Source organism: Oreochromis niloticus, linkage group LG4, assembly GCF_001858045.2.
Source record: "Oreochromis niloticus isolate F11D_XX linkage group LG4, O_niloticus_UMD_NMBU, whole genome shotgun sequence".
Classification (NCBI taxonomy): Eukaryota; Metazoa; Chordata; class Actinopteri; order Cichliformes; family Cichlidae; genus Oreochromis; species Oreochromis niloticus.
Window position 1 is genome coordinate 20,013,178 of NC_031969.2, and position 19,868 is coordinate 20,033,045.

The window sequence follows — 19,868 nt, forward strand, 5'->3', positions numbered from 1 at the left end:
GATGTACTGTTTGCGATTTGGAGTCCAGAACAAAGTATTAAGTAAAGTAAAGAATGTATGCTGCGTACATACTAGTCTACAGGAATTAAACCACTAAGTGGCAGGTTGCTTAGAATAACACACACTACTGCTCTGAGTTGGCAGCTCAGCCAACAGTCAGGATGATGTGTAAAGCAGGATATTCACAAATATGATCCTATACATGTAAAATTCAAGTTTTATCAACACCATAATAAGCTAGAAAACCGCTCTGTGAGGCTGACTAAGCAGTGTGACATTTAATGTTAGCCACAGACAGCCAGCGTTCCTCACCTTAAAACAAGAGCTCACAACCAGTGAGCTCCATTCCTGTTGACACAATTACTTCTTTAAAAAGTACAGTTCATCTGTAATTACATAAACATGAAAGCACATTCCCTGACAACAAGCAACAGTATGAGAGAGTGAGTGAAAGATAAAAAAGGAAGAGATGAGGAGGGATTAATCATAAAGCAATGAAGCATTCAAGGAGAATATTTATGACATAAAAGCTCCAAGCACGCTCCCTTATTCATCACGAAGCACCACCAGCAAGTGGAACAACCGGGTCACGCCAGCTGCTGCCAATTTCTTCACACTGGCCTTGAGACTCCTAAGGAAACTGTGTCTTATTTGATCAAAACAAACCACAGATATCCCCTCCAACCAAATCAAAAGTGTAATGAATGGCAGTACAAGAGCAGGCTAAACATACTCAAAGATTTTATTCTATTTATAGTATAGAAGTTACACTATAAGTAGTATAGTATGTAAGTGTATATTAAATTTAAAGCTATACTACTTAAACATAAACTTATATGCAATGCTGAACATTTCCACTGCAATTTCAACAATTATTTTTCAACATTTTTACACCTACTGCTCATCTGGGATGATTGGAAATGAGTACACAGGAAACCTTGCAGCACAGCACAGAGGTGGTCCCAGCCATTCATGCATGGACATAACAGGTCACGGCTAGTGGCAATGAGCACTTAGGGATGGTCAACAATGTGGGAGAGGAGGATGCCAAAGGGAGATGACAGGTGAGAGAAAACATTCATTTTTCTAACAGTCAACTAGACTTTTCCAATTGTGCCTTTGGATTCGGTAAAGCTCTCTAAAACTCCAGATCTGAAAAACATTACAGTCTCCAAAATGCATGGAATGTTCTTTTAATTTGGTCTACTGAAAAAAAAAAATGAACTTTTAAAATTTCTCCATACAATTTAACAGACTAATATTTTTATTTTAAAGATCTGGTGCAAATTTGGTCTGTGATCTGGTCTCACATTCACATGGTTTGAAGACTCAGATAGCGTGCAATTTAAATAGTGGAAACCAACAGAGGCGAGGGAGTCCACTGTGTTAAACTCACACACCTGGCTCCACAGGTTTACAAGGGGTGTAAACTTGGATGCATCCTGTTGCTTAAAATACGTAAATGTGTCCCAGTATGTACACACTAGAGAATCTAACCACCTAAGGGCCAGTGCATTTATGCTGGTGATGTGGTTGACCTGCAGACTTTTACTGAAATGCTGCTGAAGGAAACTGTCATTTATGCACCCTGCACTGATTGGACCACCTGAGAGAAAAAAAAGAAGGGGTTGAAGACAGACTGTTAAAGTCTAAGCATGTATTTAGGCTCCTAAATCCAATCTATGTGACTTTAAATGTACTCAAATGCCATGCTAAGGCAACACGATTTAAATTAGTTGTGTTTACTTTTTACTTTCAGACATGTTACACAATATGACATTTATTGACAGTGCAGGTGAAGTACAAACTGAAGATCAATGTTACTTTATAAGAGCCAAACTTTTCTGATTCTGAACTGTCAAAAACACAGATGGCTAGTGAGCAAACTACACAGAGTTTGACAAAGATGTGATATACAAAGTGCCATCATGCAACTGCACTGCTCATGCTTTGGATCCAATCCATTGAAAACTACATTTGTATAACAGAACAGAAGTTGTGCATTAGTCCAGTTACAGTGTGAGGATACAGCAGAGGAAACTACTGTAAAATCCACCTTATACAACTTTAGACCCCAGCAGTCATTCTCCCAACTGACAAAAAAAAAATGACAAAGGAACAAATAAGTAAGAGCCCATGTTACTATGGTGACAGGGACAAAAAGCCAGTCTGGAGGAAAAGTCTAACAGACACAGTAGCTTTCCTTAAACCTTTGAACTTAATTGAGTCAGTAAGATAAAATATCAGGTTTAACTGAACTGGAACTGGCGCCTTAAACCCTGCCAGACTGTGGATGTCCATTTCAGATGGACCAATATGGCCTTATCACCTTCTCACATGCCTGGGACCTACAATAGCACCAGTTATTTCCTCTCACCTTATTTCTTCTTGCACAGCGATGTGAAGGTTTAGAGAGAGAAACCACAGAGTCAAGTTTCTTTATGAGTTTTGAGAAGCATCCAGCAGAAGCAGGGAGTACCAGACAACTTGGGACTTCTACCAGACCAAGCTTAATCAACACCTTGTTAACACACTTGTTTTTAAATAAACATGCAAACATATACGCATATACATGCTTACAAAACCTATTTAACGAGAATTTCCAAAGGTCTTAAGAGCTACGAGTGATAATTGTGTAAAAGTAGAGCAATCTCATTTCCCCTCCATTACTGCTGCTTCAAACGCTCTCTCTCTCAGCACGCACACAGCAAAGGTATACACACTCGAGTTGTCATCAGGAAGGTGAGAGCCAGTGTTTCATGGCAGAGGAAGAAAGAACCAGACTTAGGAGAAAGAGTAAGAAGTTGATGGGAAGATGTGAGGAGAAAATAGGATGTATAACTTTGGCTGTTTCTTCACTGTAAAGTTATGCCCCAAACTTCAAAAAGTTCATAATTGTAACAATTTTTTTTTTTTTTTTTTATTACACGAAAATGCTGAATGATTTCCAGGGGAAAGTAGCAGTCCTATATCAAATGCTTTTTCTCCTTCTTTAATGCATCTTGTTTTCAAAATCTGAGCATTAAGAAAATTGATTAAAACTTAACTTTCGATTAAATTTCTGACTATATTGCTGGATTTCTGGTGGAAGAGTGTTCCTGGCAAACTTTTAATGGACCGCTGTGTGTATTAAATGTGACAAGGCCGTCTTGCAGGCATACCTGATGATCCAACACATACCACCTGCTGATGCAGTCATGATGTCAGCCTAAAAACATCACAAACTTGTCCAACCCTGCTGCCTCGCCCTTTCTCTCTTTTCCTTCCTGCATTTTCTCAGTATAACAGTTAGGCTACTGAGCTACTGCTACACTGTATTAAAACTTATTTTTTCCCCTGCTTATTTTAACCAAGTTTCATCATCCTGTCAGTGCAATTCACATTTTCAGTACTGGATTTTCACACCTGCCTAATGCCCCCTTTCTCTGTTCGTCGCCACAGGGCAGGAAAAAGCGAGCTCTTCCTCCACTTGAAGAGAAAAAAGGGTCAGGCTGAATCAGGTGCTGACAGGACTAAGCCTCTGCCTCTCTGATGTGTCTACAGGGTAAATGTCACTGGAATGAGTGAAAGAGAGAGAGTGAGCCGTACTCTTTTCCTCTCCCATCGTGCAGAGACAGAAGTAATTATACTGGATGCACACAAATAATACAGTGTAAAGCTAAAATAACCCTATACATTTTGCAGAGAAGCCAAGAGCCATTTCTCTAATACTCGCACACATACACGCATGCACATGTAATCTTGACATATTGCCTAACATCAAAAGGCACACCGCTGTCCTGCGGGCATGTCTTTTCCTTTCCACTCTCCTTTGCACTCCCCTTCCTCTTTCCCTCCCACCTTGCAGAAGACAAGAGCTAAAACAAGATAAGCATTTGAGAAGCAGATCAGGATGCAAAGTGTCCTTTGTTGGGGTTTAAATCTGAGAGGTGTTTACACAACATTGCACATTACATATACGTGCTTGAACACATGAATGAAGTAGAGACAAAACTCTGAAAACAACCTGGGGGCTGTAAGCAAGATCAGATCACTAGGAGGAGAAAAGTAAAGGAGGAACTACTAAGGACTGAAGGACTATGGTGTTTACCATAGTGTGTGTGTGTGGTTATAATTATCAACCTGCACTATGGGCAGTGAGGTAATGGTGCACTGGGTGCTTCAGTGGAGAGACATTCACTAGCTGACATCTGACTGACGTAAGGCCTTTCCAGCTGTAAAAAGAAGTTGCGCAGCCACCTACCAACTTCCATATAATATGCTAACACTAAGGAATGCACAAATGTTAGACAATTATTAACTAGAAACAAACAGAACACTTCACTCGATACGAGAACCACATGTTTTTCACTAAACCTTTCAAATAGGGAAATCATGTGTAATCAGAAATACTCATTATCCTTGATATCCTCCACTTGGTAGTGGCACTGTAGTGTAGTGGTTCACACATCTGCCTACCAAGCAAAAGATCCCCATTTCAATCCTGGGAGGAAACACAAATCCCTTTGGTTTTGTGGCAGGAAGAGCATCTGGTGTAAAAATCTGCCAAATCAAACATGTGGCGCGACCCGCTGTGGCGACCCCTTGTGAATACGGGAGCAGCTGAAATTGGGTTTCTTCTGCAATCTACTTTATGCCCTAAATTAATATTCCAACTTCTCTGGCTTGAAGCATTCTGGCTATTAAAAGACCAAATTCAAGGGAGCAGATATCATGTTGACATCAAATAATAATAATTATTTGACAATTTCTTGTCAAGAAAATTGACAAGAAATTGTATGAACCATTCTCAGTTTTTATTATCAGTGTTTTACCTGTATTAGGAATGGATATACTCTCTGTTTCTCTCCTTCTCTCCCTCTCTCTCAAATAAAATCATGTGAAAAAGAAAGTTTTCACACTCTTTGCAAAGCTGTAAGTACACTGTTACTGCTTCCATGGGAATAAAGAGGGTAAGTAGCAGCCAGATGCTGCTAATCAAATGCACGTCATTAACTGTTCATCAGCAAATGTGAGCACCTCTATAAAAGCAGACATTTTGGCAGTTTGCTGTGCTGGAGCATTCAGGTGTGCACCACAATCTTCCCAGGAGTGGACGTCCCAGTAAAATGTCAGACCGTGCAAAGCTAAGAGAAACTGCAAAAATCCCAAGAGCCCCATCTCAGACTCTACAGGCCTCAGTACAATTAGAAAGAGAGTGAACAAGTATGGCCTGTTTGGAGGATGTCCAAGAGAAAGCCTCTTCTCTCTAAAAAGAACATTGCAGCAGAGCTTGTGTTTGTAAAGCTGCATGTGAACAAACCACAAAACTTCTGGAACAATGTCCTTTGGACAGACAAGACCAAAATTGAGATATCTGATCATAATACACAGCATCAGGTTTGGCAAAAACCAAACACAGCATATCAGCACAAACACTCTGAACCACAGAAAGCACAGTGGTGGAGGAGTGATGATATGGGCTTGTTTTGCAGCCACAGGACCTGAGCACCTTGCAGTCACTGATTTGACCACTAACTCTTCTGTATACCAAAGTATTGTAGAGTCAAATATGACAGCTAAAGCCAAAATTGGGTGATGCAACAGGATATCACATAATTTTGGCTAAAAAAAGAAAAGAAATCATGATGTTGAAATGGCCCAGTTAAAAGTTCAAACCTCATCTGGACTGAAATGCGGTAGCAAGAGAGCTCTGCATGAACAAATGCCCACAAACCTCAATGAATTGAGGCAATGTTGTAAAGAAGAGTGGGCAAAAATAACGTAAGAGACTGAAAAAGTCATACAGAAGACAGTTGCATCAAGTTACTGCTGCTAAAGGTAGTTCTAAAAGCTACTGAATCATGGGACATGCTTAGTTTTTTACAGGACTGCACATACAGATTTGTCTTCATTTCTGCCCTTACACTGCTATAATGATACAGTCTTGCAAGCTGTACATTGATGACATGCAACAGATCTTTTCAAGTATTCATTGTGTACAAAAAAGCAATTTTAACACAATTAACTGAGCAAGCACGACAACCCGCTTGATAGCTCTGTTCTTTGATCTTTAAATCATTAAAGGAAAATATTTCCTAAAAAGATAAACCACTGTACTGTGGCCTAAATTATGCTAAACAACCTCTATGAGATGTCCCATACTGTAGCTTATCAAGCATGCAAATGGGCCAAGCGCCTCTAGTCTAAATAAAACTCAAAGAGAGTGACACCATCAAACCAATGAAGAGGTCATGGGAGAATTAACACACTATGACAAGACTGTTGTCTGTTCCTGTGCACTGGAATCTATCGCACTAGCATAGACAAAGCAGACGGGATGTATACAATAGGAGGCCATGGGCCAACTGAGCCTCTTCTGTAAGGCGCTGGGCTGCTCTGTCACAATGTGGTGGTCAGTGTGTGGGCAGTATTTTGGGAATGGCTGAGCTATAAAGACACTGAAGGGTTGCAGGAACATCATGTCCACACAGCAGGGGCAAGCACTTGCTACAGTGACATCCACAAGCCCACTTTTACCCTACGAATGTATTCACATGAAATGAAACCTGACACTGTGCACAATAATAAATGACCTTAGGTACTGTTAATCATTATGGTATACACACAGAGGCCTAAAAGTGCCAACTTCTTTGGTCCTCTTCACCACTTGTGAGCCTAATCTTGTACAGAGAAACTGTAAACGACTCCTTGCTTCTTCCACTGTGGACATTTGATGTAGCTGATGCTCAGGTCCAAAATATAACTGTTTTGCTTTACTCCAGCACAAACATGGATATGCAGTATGCATTCATGCATGAAAAGAAACACAAATGCACAGACCAAATTTGTTTGTTTTGTTTTTTGTTTTTGTTTTTTTAAAATCATTACGTACATGCACACAAAAACTCCACACACCTGCAAACACACAAAAGACATACAGGCAAATTCACTCATACAAACATCCTCACACTGATGGTATAAGCAGTTGAAAGGGCAGAGAAGAATTATGCGAGTTGGAAAACAGTCCTGCATAGACTCTGGGGTACATCTTGGAGGGAACACAGCTTTCTAAACGGCCTCTAGACACCATTACTACTCTATTACTCACTACTTTATGAAGAATTTGATGAGAATTGGATGAAGTGAAGGATGGAGAGAGATGCCGGGTTGGAAGAGGCAGCAAGGGAAAGGTTGGGGAGACAGAGAGAGAGTATGAGAGAGGACAAAAGTTTCCAGCTTTCTGTGCGGATGACTGTGTTTAACTGTGTTTGTGCATGCATGTGTGCACTTTCTGACGTGCATAGCTGGATGTTTATCTGCACTAGCATGCAAACAAAAAGCCTGGCTGATATGGACTTCCTACGAACAATATGTTTTAGTGTGTGCACTGTTATTTGTATGGGCGTAAAGGTGAAGTTGCCTCAGCTGAAGCAACGATGTGATATGCTGGGGGAGGTGAGACTAGCCTGCTAGTTCGCTAAGGGTTGGATGGTGGTTGAGGTTCAGTCAGGCCTGCAGGTCTCCTGTGGTGAGTGACCTCATCGCCTGGCCCCTGGTATTGTGGCAGCAGCACAAAGCCATGCAGGGGACAGATAGAAGACTACACATGAATGTGGGGGAGGGAGTGGATGTGAGTGTAGAAGAAGACGCGAATGAGCCTGCATGACTGAGAGACGGAGCAAAACAGGAAGAGAAAAACGTAAAGACAGAGAAAGTAGTGAATTCTGAAAAGGGGGGGGGAAACAGAAGACCACCAGGCTCTCAGGGAAAACAAGCATGAGGACACACAGAGTGTCAATGAGGGGACCAACAAGACAGGAAATACAAACACATTCAAACAAACAGACTAAACAGCACACAACACAAACCTGCTAATTTGTTCACGCTGTGTACTGCCCACCATAAAATACAAATCATAGACACAGTCAAACATCCTCACTTTTCTTCACCTGAACACACAGAGAGACACGTCCTCACAATCATGGGAAAAGACACACAAAGTCAATGGGATACTTCCTCAATACTCCTAAAATCTTGAGAAAAAGAGTTTTGGGTGTGAGAAGACTCCCACACAGTCATCCACTTAGCCCTTTATTCTACATCCTGTTTACCCTACACTGCCCGGAAGCCTGCTGGGGTCACCTAATACAAGTGTGCAAGCGTGCATGCCTATAGGCAGACACACATCTTGTATGTTTCCAGTACAACAAGTGTATCTGTCTGAGAAAAAAAAGCAATGAGCCCAATGATTGTTATTACCTCTTTTATCTCTGTGTGGCAAAAACACCCCCTAGGGGCTGCAATGTGGTAACAACACACTCAGCTTCACTGAGTGGATGCTCATGTAGGAACTGTGTAGATGAATTGTGTGTCACATTTTAGCAAAACACCCTTTGTAATTTTAGAAACATCTTTCATGTATAACAGATAATAACCCACTGTAGCACAAAGACCAATTTCCACATCAGTTCAGCTGAGCTATCAGATATGATGATGACAGTTATGATCATCTGATTAGGTCAGACAGTACACTATCTCCTCTTGCATCCTCTCCGTTGCTTTGTCCATTCACACAGGCCTTAAATAAACTTCCGCTGGAACACAAGAGGAGACAGAGCTCCCTGAGGCCCTTTTAGTGCCTTTCCCTCCGCTGTTGTTTATATGTTTAAGTTTTCTGTCGCTTGCTAATTTATCTGTTAGTTTTTTCACTTCACACAGAGTCTCTCTCTCTCTCTCTCATACACACACACACACACATACACACACAAAGAAAAAGACTGCCTGTAGACTAAAGATGTTCCCTGTCCATCAGCAGGGGCTGGTTGGGAAGGTGCAGAGGTCAGGGTTTAAGGGCCAAAGGCCATCTAATGAGTCACTTCATCAACTCATTACTCAACTAGTTAATTTGAGGATTAAAGCAGGCAGGATGAGGTAAGCACCACCTCTTTACAACCCTGCTCTCCCCCCATTGCAACCTTAAATTTTAACTGCTATTGTTTTGTTGTTGTGCATGTAGTGCTTCTTGTGGTTAGAAGTAAACCAGTTTTACTTCTGGAGTATCATTTTGAGGGTTTTTTTTTTTTTGAGTTTCTGGTTCTCTACTTATCAGAGATAAAGAGCAGCTTTTGCTTGAATTACATTCAGGTCCTGACCTGAGAAGATTTAACAACTCCTGTTAGCAGATGGCAATGTTATTTTAAAATAATACAAACCGTGCCAAGTCAGCTAAAGAAATGGGATAAACAGGGTTTCCTCCTCCCTGCCAGACTATTTATGTGGATAGTAAGAGAGCGTGGTTTCTACTATGTGCACTGTCCCCGTGAGAGCATTTTGTGGTATGAGGGCATTGCACTAATGGAGGTGGGCAGGAGTAGACAACCTGATGAGTCTATTTGTGTGTGTTTTGTTTGAGTCAAGGGAAATATAAAAGGCGTTCCTGAGATACCCCTTTAAGAATGAATGTGATTTCTCTTAATTGTTGTTCTTATACACAGGAAAGTGGGAGGTCATCAAGGTCGTTTAACCAGGTGTGCAAAAAAAAACAAAAAAAAAACACAAACCCTGAAAAAACAGGCCAACATTAACACATAAATGGCTCATTGCTATCAAAAAGCTAATTTCAAATCACATCTCTTCAGGAGGAAGTGTGATAAGAAAAACTTGTTTAAATAGCCAACAGTGCTTTGATTTACTATATTAAAAGACTGCCACACAATGGGCATTTAGCTGGAGGAAGTGTTGGGAAGATAGGCTGGCAAATGAGGGCACACCTGGATAAACAGGCTGTATTTACATGCACACTGTACTAGCACATGCATATACAAGCGGTGTAATCTTGAGTGGCTGAGACCATATCCAAATTGGTGCAAAAGAAAGTATGACCTGATTCTCTTATCAAACCTGATATTTTCCTATTTAAACATGTAATCTGAAAAATATTCTAATCTGAGTGCTGTAAATTAGCTGAAACCAAAACACAATAATCAGACGTTCTAGATAGTAAGATAAGATGATAGTTTCACTCAATACAGCTCCAGCACTGACATGGCCTGGTTTGACTGACTATAATGTGAAACCATACACCTGTTCCTTGCTTATCTTGTGTAACCACATGTCCGTTTATAGGGACGTATCATAATGAGGTCATTCTGGTACCTAATGGGTAGCAAATAGAGGGGTCGGATCATGAGCTAGCTAGCAGCAACGTGACAGAGGTTTAGACATTACTGTAGAGACCAGCCAAGGTCAAAGAGATAAGCACATAGAAGATACTCAGTTTTTATCAGTAACAAAGCATTCCTGACTTTGTACTTCATTCAGACAGGTGTTTCACATGAATGCTATATGTACAGTGGGGTCAACATTCTGACACTGCATTAAAACAAAATCTGTCATCGCAGCGTTAGTTCATTACCCTCAGGTGGCTTGGATCCACTCACCAAAGGTGGCACTCATTTGGAATTCGTCTCTTGGGGCTCCCGACCACTGCTCATAATATTTCAGTGGGTTAAAGCAGAGTACAAAGCTAAATTAAGATGTTTGCAGCAAAAAGCTGCATTTCGATAGTGGGAGCCATGCTATACGTAAGACCTATGCTGTTATTTTACACAAAAAGGGTGTTTCTCAGAATTAGACTAATGTTACATTTATTTAGTCAAGAAAAATCTTGTTAAGTATCATTCAAATTTTATATATGCACAACAATACAAAAGAAAAAAAAAGTAAGATGAAAAAAGACAAAGTTTCTACTAGTGCTGAGACACTTGTAGATGTTACCACACACCAAACACAGAATTTATAAAATAAAATCATAAGGCTACAATCGAGGCACTGTCCAAAAAAAATGTTTTAACTTATTTTAACTACTGTTACTACTACTTATCAATCGGCCCAGCAGCAGGCTTATTTTACAAGTGCTCTTCAAATAACTGTAACTCCTTTACCGTTTGTACTAGAGACAAAAATCAAACAGTTTCAGTAAGAAGAGAAGGCGAGCTTCATGGTGATTTTAAGTGTTTCATGGTAGCACAAAGCATTCACATGGCGCTGCTGTGTGAACACAGACAGAAAAATCAGCTGCGCCTACATTTTACCATGTGTGCTTCACATTACTTTACCCCTCAATCATTTTGGGCGAGGGAGAAAATTCAAATAGTTCTTGAAAGATGAGAATTGATTTGTCATTTTGCAGCTAAAATTACAAAATAAGTTGACACTTGGGTGATAAACCTTTCAAGAATTAGCAGCAGTGTGGAAACCTCTTCTTAGGAGGGGAAAAAGGCAGTGTGTATTGATGAGTCCAGTTTTGAGATTTCTGGAATTAACAAAAGGGTAAATGTAAGAAGACAAACATGAAGGAAAGTGTGAAACACTGCAAAACAATTCAAATCGAGGAGTGTTTCTGGGATGTTCAGGAGTTGGATAACTGCACGTGTGACCTGTGATTTGCCAGCGTGGACTTTCCTCTATAGTCACATGGCCTCAGACGCATGGGGCACTTCAGGAAAGCGAAAGCAAAGCACCCTTGACGTGACAATAAGCCCTTTGAAACACTCTCAAATCAGGCTGTGACAACACACATTTTCAGGTTGTGCAGTTTTGTGAGCCCAAGCAGCTCAAGTGCATGCTGTTATTAAAGTAAAATTTAAACAAGCAGAAGTATCTTCAAAACTGTTCCCTGACTTTTACACAGAACTTAGACTCCTTAGAAGATGAGCATAAAAATAAAATTTCAATGATGAAAATGCAAGAAAAGTGTGTATCTCTCTTTAAATCCCCTATTTAATAACACAGAAATGTTTTCGAGTGTTAAAATCTGTGAGGCCGCAAAACCTGTTATGGCTCCTTTTCCAGGCATCTGAGGAGAGATGGACTGCATGCACCGCACAAACACATGGCTGGTGCAGCTCAAAAACTTTGAGGTCATGAAGTCTGACATATGGAATGGCGTGTTAATCAAAGAGTCCATGCTCCCAGCTGGCGCAGACACACTGGAAAAACATTCTCACATGCATGCTGGAGAATGCACTTGTAACACGTGTGTGTGAATGTCCATGTGTCTGTGTGAGTGTATGTTTCTCATAATAATGTAAAGCCTGTCAATTTTTGCAGTGATGGTGATGTTTGTGAGCAGAGTTATGCACGTGTGTGTGTGTCTTTGTCTAACCCTGGCACCTTTTTCCAACTTTCTGTGTAGTTTATTTAAAGAATTACACATATTTAATCTAAAATAATGTATTAATACTAAATTCAGTTGTTTTGGTTTAAAGTGGATCTACTGTATTAAACTTTTCTGTATTAGACATACAGTTAGATGATCATATTAAACATGCTAAAGTTTCAAATAATGAGGTCAAACAATGTATAACTAATTCCCTTTAAGGCAGAAGCTCAAACTTCCCTCTAAACCTTTAGTTTCTGACTACTTTTTTAAATGGTGATAATGATGATTTTCTTTACGCTGTCAAAGAGGGGGATATCTTTAATATGGTCAGCTCCATGAAGACAGCAGTCTTGTGCACATACTGTTCAAATCTTCAGTTTGAGAGTGTCAGCCAATCAGAAGAATGGGAGTATGGCATTTAGGAGCTATAACAGGTTGTTTCAGACGGAGGAGGATCAAGACTCTGTATAGTATAAATAAGGATTATTATGCACTGTGAATCATGCAAAGTCCAAAAAAAAAGCTATCTCATGATTGTAGAGGAGTAAGAGCAAAAAGAGCCAGTGACATGTCTCTTCCCCTTTAATGCTCCAGTCTTTCCTTTTCTCCCTTTACATGTGGTCGGGGAGCTCTGCACTTCAGCAATTTTAAAACCAGAATGTCAGTGACGTAGTAGCAAATCTGGCTCATGAGATCCGTCGTAATTCACAAGGTGAAAAGAGACAAGACAAATATCTTTTCTCTTGACATTCTTCGTGAATACCCCTGAACAGCAGACACACAAAGACGCATTACCCTGACATCTTTAAAAAGCTTGGAATGAAAGCTGAGGAAGCAGACATTTACAAAACAGGATATGACCAGAGTGCCGACCACAACCTGGCTCCGTTTCAGTTTAAGTAATATTTTTCTTGTCCCAAGATGCCCTCCTGGATCATTGTCCTCCTGCCTGGCTCATTCCTGTAATTATACAAACCCATCTCAGCCCCAGCAGAAAACAAATAGACTAGCTTCACTGGTGGAAAAAAAAATACAAAAAAATGAAAACGCGTGAGCTATAATGCTTATAAATCTAATACAATCAGATAACCTTTATCTTAATCTGTGTGCATATGTAGACATAAGCTTCTGGTCTATTCAGTAATATATAAGCTGAGAGAAGTCAGAAAGTGGCATGATATATGATCATTAACTAAACACAAATGTCTAATGTTTTAATGCATACAGCATACACAAAACATATTTTTCACTGTTTCTGGCTAAACTCTGTAAAATGAAATGGAAAAGACATTTTTTTTAAAAAAGCACCATATGTGTGCTTAACTGCTATAGAGACAATCATTTTAAAAGGAAACAAGGGAATAAAAGTATAAGGCATAAAACAGCCCTGTCTACAAGTGTCTGTTACTAAGCTTATTAAAAGTGACGTGCTTACAGGGCTCAGCACAGTCTCACTGAATTTCTACAAAGTTATATGAGACAGATAATGGATGAGAGACAGGATGAAGGAGGACAAGACAACAAGGGGAAAATTGGCCACAAAAAAAGCGATGAGAGGAAAAAAGAGAGCACTGGAGAGAGCAGCGAAAAACAAAGAGGGCTTCATTGTTTTTGGTTTTACTCATTACTGAAGGGGATGATAGCATAATATAGTGCTAATGGGGGAACAAATTGTGTGGTGTTCGGCTTACATAACTGCTGAGTGACTAATCACACAAGTTGTTTCCTTGACACACACACACACACACACACACGCACACGCAGCTATCAGCACTTCTTTTTTTCTCTCCGCTCTGTGCCGCTCACACACTCACCTCAAACAAAATGGTAATTTCATGGAGGTCTCAAGGAAATTATTGCACAGAATAAAAATAAAAAATAAAAAAAAACACTTAAGATCAAGAAAATAATTGTAAAAAAAAATGAAAGGAAAAGAAACATTTCACATGCATAGCGCTCGCTGTAATATTACACAACCTGATACATCGTGATGATGAGAAATACGCCATCAGGTCAAAAACAGACACATAACTTCAGCATTTGTATATTTCCCCAATTTTCCTACCCCATTAGACCATATGTGCATGAATGGCTCAATGTCTGATAAACCAAATGGACAGCTGTTTGCAGAACGAAAGGAGAGCTAGAAAGACAGAGTGAGAGGCAGAGAGGGGGCGATGTAGTCGGACTCCATCTGCTAATCTGCGTCAGTCCAAGGCAGTTCTGGCACATCAAGCGAGGGTGATGTACTTTACTGTCACTCCATCAATGCCAACAACAGACGGCACAAACACGCAAAAAATATTCTTCACTCTGAAGTTCAGTTTAACTTGATTTTATGCTTTGATGCCGGTTTGTAAAGGAATATACAGTCGTCTGGTAGATGATTGAGGATGAGCTCAAAGATTTGGCACGATTTTATGACAAACCTTACCAATGAGAACTTGTAGCGTACTCTAAAGTGACCGAGTCATGTGTGCAGGCCTTCTGCTTGCTTTGCGCAGCGTTTCATTAATGCTGCAAGACCACATTGGGCATAGATCAACACATTTCTGTCAGCGGCACTCCAGGCACAACAACCGCAATGCAACTGCAATGCGACCAAACCACCAGCCAGCGGTCCAGCATCATTAGCTGTAAGTGAAGAGTGAGGAAGAGCAGAATTGAGGAATGGACAGTGTAAAAGCAACTAGGATAGAAAGTTAGGGGCAGACAAAACCAGCTAACTGCTATGTCCTTCCAAAATCTAGCAAATCCAACAAGGTTTTCACTCGCCGAGACACTGCTGCATATTCACCCACAAGTCCCACAACAACAAATTCCTGTGTGCACAGCATTAATGGTTTAAGCTTGCTGTGTATATTGAGACAGCAAACATGACAGCCAGTCAAATAAATTCTGCATCATGCATGGTTTCATGGGCTGATGACAATGCCATTACATTGCTTTGCATGGAAAGAGGCTTTAAGTATATTAAAACCTGATGGGTATGGTCTGCTGCCAGATATTTCTTTTCTGTTGTAACTTTAATCTGCCACATCAGCCACCCATGGGCATGGTTTTTCAAACTGTCCACTTCCATCACATGTTGCGCCCGCCTAGAGGCTCCTTCAGAGTCACTGACGTGCAATCAGAGGTCTGTGTGCCTGTGCCAAGGCAGCATGGTAAATTGTCAGCTGACGAAAGAGTGGAAAAACTGTGTTTTGGGTTTGGCCTGTGCTCTCTTTAGCCAACAGGAAAGCTCCGGTGTTTCCTCTTCATGGGGCATAATGGATTCTCCCCGCCAATGAAACACTATTCCTCCTGGCGAGTCTGCCCGCCGGCCACCTGAAACCCTTTCCCACAGCACCCCGTCCCCTGTCTGAGCCAAACCCAGCCCATGAACTGCAGATATGGGACAGATGGAAGGATGGTGAGAGGGTGTCTGAAGAGAGGGGGAATGTGAAATAACACTGAGTAGGAGCAGATGGTAAAAAAATAAAATGGGGGGAGACAGAAGAAAACTGGCATCTTTCTTTTTCTTTAAGACAACTATGGAGAATCGTTGATTACTGAGCACTGTGTCTGTGCAACTCCACCCATATCTGAATAAGCAACATGATACTGATACTCACATTGGTTACCATGGCAACCGACAACACAATGAAACACAGCCTACACAGGCACATCCAGTCGCCCCTTACCCACCCATAACGGCACCCCCTTCTCTTCCACATCTGTCCATGTTCCGCTGTTTAGGTGATGAGATGCAGACAACACTGGCACATAGTGGCCACAAGGGCATAAGACCCGACTGAAACAATGGCCTCTTTATGATTTTATCAGGCTAAAAACAAACATTCAGACCTCAAGCACACATCTGGGTCGCTGGAATCACATGCTGGGCAAATGGAAAGATTTTGTACCTTCTCTCATTGTCATCCAGGTGAGCGAAGAGGACATTCTTGGAGATGGCCTTGGCCAAGGCAGTCATGGTCTTGTAGTCTTTTGGAATCACCTGTGAAGGCAAAAGAAAGAGGCAGCACATTAATGTGTGCTATAACAACACCATGCAGGTGGACACATGAAACAAACCAGCACAAACAAAAAGCAGAACCCACTTCAAAAGCTCAGTAAATTAAGTAATTAAAGACCAGAGTGCTGGCAAACTCTGAAAGGAATATCCCACACGTGCATCTGTGTATTTTTGGGGAAGCCCATCTGTTCAAGGATTGCACTCAAAATGTCACACGGGCCTTAAAAATTCACCAAAGCCCTGAACTCATTCATAAAACATGCATTTTCATGTCCCAGGCTCTGTGGTGTGTGTGTTTGCAAAAAAATGGAATGGTAAAGTCTGGAGCCACAACAAAGCAGCTGGGGAGAGAAGTCCGTCTTTATAGCTCTCTTCTAGGATGTCCTAATGCTCATTTAACTGTAGAGCATAAATGGCAAAAAGTAAGGCAAAAAGACAATTTTTCTTATATAAATATGAGGGAGTGATGTGTGTGTGTGTGTGTGTGTGTGTGTGTGTGTGTGTGTGTGTGTGTGTGTGTGTCCCTCTTGTCGTGGGAGAGAGGAGGGGGTAAGCTGTAATTAAGTTAATGCAACAGATGTCTCCACATGAAGACAGCCGCACTGTGCTGTTCACAATATGCACACAAATACGCACAGAACCACATCACACACAAACTAAAAAGTACCCAAATTTTAGAACTAGAACTGGCTACTTTGTGGGCAGAAAGAGAAACAGGCTGGTCAGGTCTGGAAAATGCAGTTGGAAGTGGACACCGATTTTAGGTCAGCCTCCGATCCATCTCCAGCTCCGTCACCCAGAAGATCATCCAGTGTCACGGCACAAAGCCTGTTACCAGTCGGCTGGATGCATTTGCAATCCAAAAGCTTAACTGCCTTAACATTTCAAATGTAATGGAAAGAAATTATCATTCAGTCCTAGCAAACAATTTAGGTAAAGGCAGATAGAAAAAGATGGATCTCTGGTGTTCAGTCATTTACACCTGCAAGCAATTATCAGCTGCAAACACAAAAACACCTTCCTCCTTCAGAGCCGTTTGATTTTTTTTTTTTTTTTAACAAAATCAACATGCACTGTGATGTTAGCGGTGAAACACGCAATTCAATTCTCATAACACAATCTCCAGGCCAAGTTGGCAGACCTTATAATTTGTTAAGAATGATATCACACAAAAACAATTTTAATCAGATGAGCACGGTTCACTAACTGACTTTGTCTAATAAATCACCTGTTACTTTTTACACTGGAATACTAATAGAAATATTTACGTAGGAATATATAAGCGTGTGTTACAGGCTTTGAGTCTGTGTGTGTTTGGTGTTGTGTGTATGGCACCTTACTGCACAAAAATGACCAGAAATACAGAAGAAGAAATACACAGAAAAATTCACTTTTCTCTGGTGGATTTGTTGTGTTAGGCTAAGTTGTAACGGCACAAAGTCTTTTTTTTGTTTAGTTTTTTTGTACATGCTACTGATGTGGATTTGATGTGATGTGGATGTGTAAAGAAAACGAGGCTGGAGATGCAGGCAGGCTTTTTGCCATGACACATGTCTGTAGAGTCTGGTAGAGACCTCAGAGCCATGTGTGGGTGTTTGCACACACCTGATACACACATACACACAAACACACACTGCATGCTCCATTGGGCATGCGATTACAGTGTGGTGATGGGGGCTCGTGCCGTTATGTCATTACCCAGCAATTATTGGCGTGTCAAGTTAATTACAACTGAACAAGCACGGTAATGTTACACCATTTAAAGAGTGTGTGTGTGTGTGTGTGTGTGTGTGTGTCTCTGTGTGTGTGTGTGTGTGTGTGTGTGTGTGTGTGTGTGTGTGTCTGTGTGTCTGTGTGTGTGTCTCTGTGTGTAATGGTGAGTTACAGTTTCTGGCACAAGAGCATCCTTTCTTCCAGCTTCAATAAATTATGGAATGGATACATGGCAGTTTGTAAGAGGACTGATAGCTTGAACTCTTGTTGTCCACAAAGAGAAAACAACTACTGAACTTTCTCTTCCTCTTTACCTGTTAACCACACTGTGTTAACCAGTGATACAAAGTAAATCTAAGTATGAATCAAGTCTATTTTCTGCATAATCTCTGTACAAAGATGTGCATATTCATATGCGAACAAGACCTTTGAAATTGGAAGCTTTCTGGTTCCCGCTTCCACTCTCAGTTATATTAACCAGTCGTGCATGAGCAAGTTTTGATTGCACGCAGATGAACATTCCATGTGGGGAGAGAAAAATTCAGTAGTGGTGAAATGTGATCCCAAAACCATCAGCCATCATCTGAAGAAGATTTTGACTTTTAGAGTTATTAGCATTCACAAAAAAATGAAAAATAAAAATGTCCCAGAAATCCACCTGCTACATTAACCCAGATTTCCGTATGAATGTTAATATACTTAAGGTGCTATTAAGTCTGGGTACTCAGCATCTGTACTGATGTAGATGACTCACACACTGAGTATTTTGCTGCAAATAAATTAACTCCAAGTCTCTTCACTAATGTTTGTAAAATTGCACCGTTTAGCCTCTTTCACACTGGTGAAATGCTCTATTTCTTGGTGGGTGTTAAATGAATGAAAATAAACAACTTCAATGTTATTGATTACACTAGTGTGTATTAAAAAATAATAATAAACCCCACCTAACCTTAATTCTTGATTCCTGCAACATCTGACTGAACAATATTCATTGTTCTTTTGTTTTTACTCTATCATAGCATCATAGTTTAATGTGATGTTTTGATTCTGCTTAGAAAACATAGAAAAACTAAACAGATTTAAGTAAACTGGTTGTATTCTACATACAAACCTACATAACTGCTGCCAACTGTGTGCAAACCTGTTAATGACTTTGTATAAAAGTGCACACAGCTTCTTTATGCGTTAGATGTTTGTCTCTGCAATCAGATGTTAATGTATGTATCCGTCATAAGGCTGACCTTGCGCACATAGCTGACAGCGTCCTCCTCGGTGTAAACCTCGGCACTGACACCGCCCCTGCGGCGGCGGGCCTTGACAACAGGGTTGGGTGGTGGGGGAGAAACTTCATCATCATGTGAGTCTGACTGGCTGTTAGATTTCTGGCGTGCCATGATCTGCTTGCATTCTTCCTGCAAAAAGCAAAGAGACAAGATTTTTTGAGCTGCAAGCAAAAAGAGAGGGAGATAAATGGACAAGGCTATTTAATTAATTAATTTATTTATTTTAATGCTGGTTTTTCAAAAGGAGTACCCAAGACAAATTCTTTAATGTGTTAAAAAAAATGTGCATAGGAACACAGCAAATACTATTACTATTGGCACAAGACTACAGTAACTTTAAGCAACACAAACAAGATTATCTTAAAGCATTTGTTATTCTTTTCAAAACGATCACATGAGAGAGAGCTGACAAACCACCATTTTAACAAAGCATCATGTGGAATTTTAGGTCAGACACTGTAAGAGAATAAACATCAATGTCCTACTCCTGGATGGACATCTGGTTGCCATGGTATGATGAAAGGGATCAAATATTAATATTGGCAGAACTGACCATGCAGCACGAAGAAGGCTCAACCAGGTACTGTCCTCCTTTCAGATAATGAACAACAAGGAATAGAGACATCAAAGGGGGACACAGGATGCCTCCAGCTGGCTGTTCTTTTAACTGCTGAACACTCTGCAGGTGATGAATTATTGATTGCAAACTTGA

General features: G+C 40.6%; 1 protein-coding gene across 2 annotated transcripts in view; it reads right to left on the bottom strand.

The window, feature by feature from the left end:
- prkar1b (protein kinase, cAMP-dependent, regulatory, type I, beta) overlaps nt 1–19,868 on the bottom strand; it is a 64,753-nt gene that overhangs the window by 30,556 nt on the left and 14,329 nt on the right. For both annotated transcript variants that reach the window (XM_003450128.5, XM_005454889.4), the window contains 2 exons: nt 19,115–19,285; nt 16,051–16,142 (listed from right to left, as the gene is read on the bottom strand). In XM_003450128.5, coding sequence (XP_003450176.1) covers nt 16,051–16,142; nt 19,115–19,285 — 263 coding nt within the window. The remainder of the gene's footprint in view (nt 1–16,050; nt 16,143–19,114; nt 19,286–19,868) is intronic.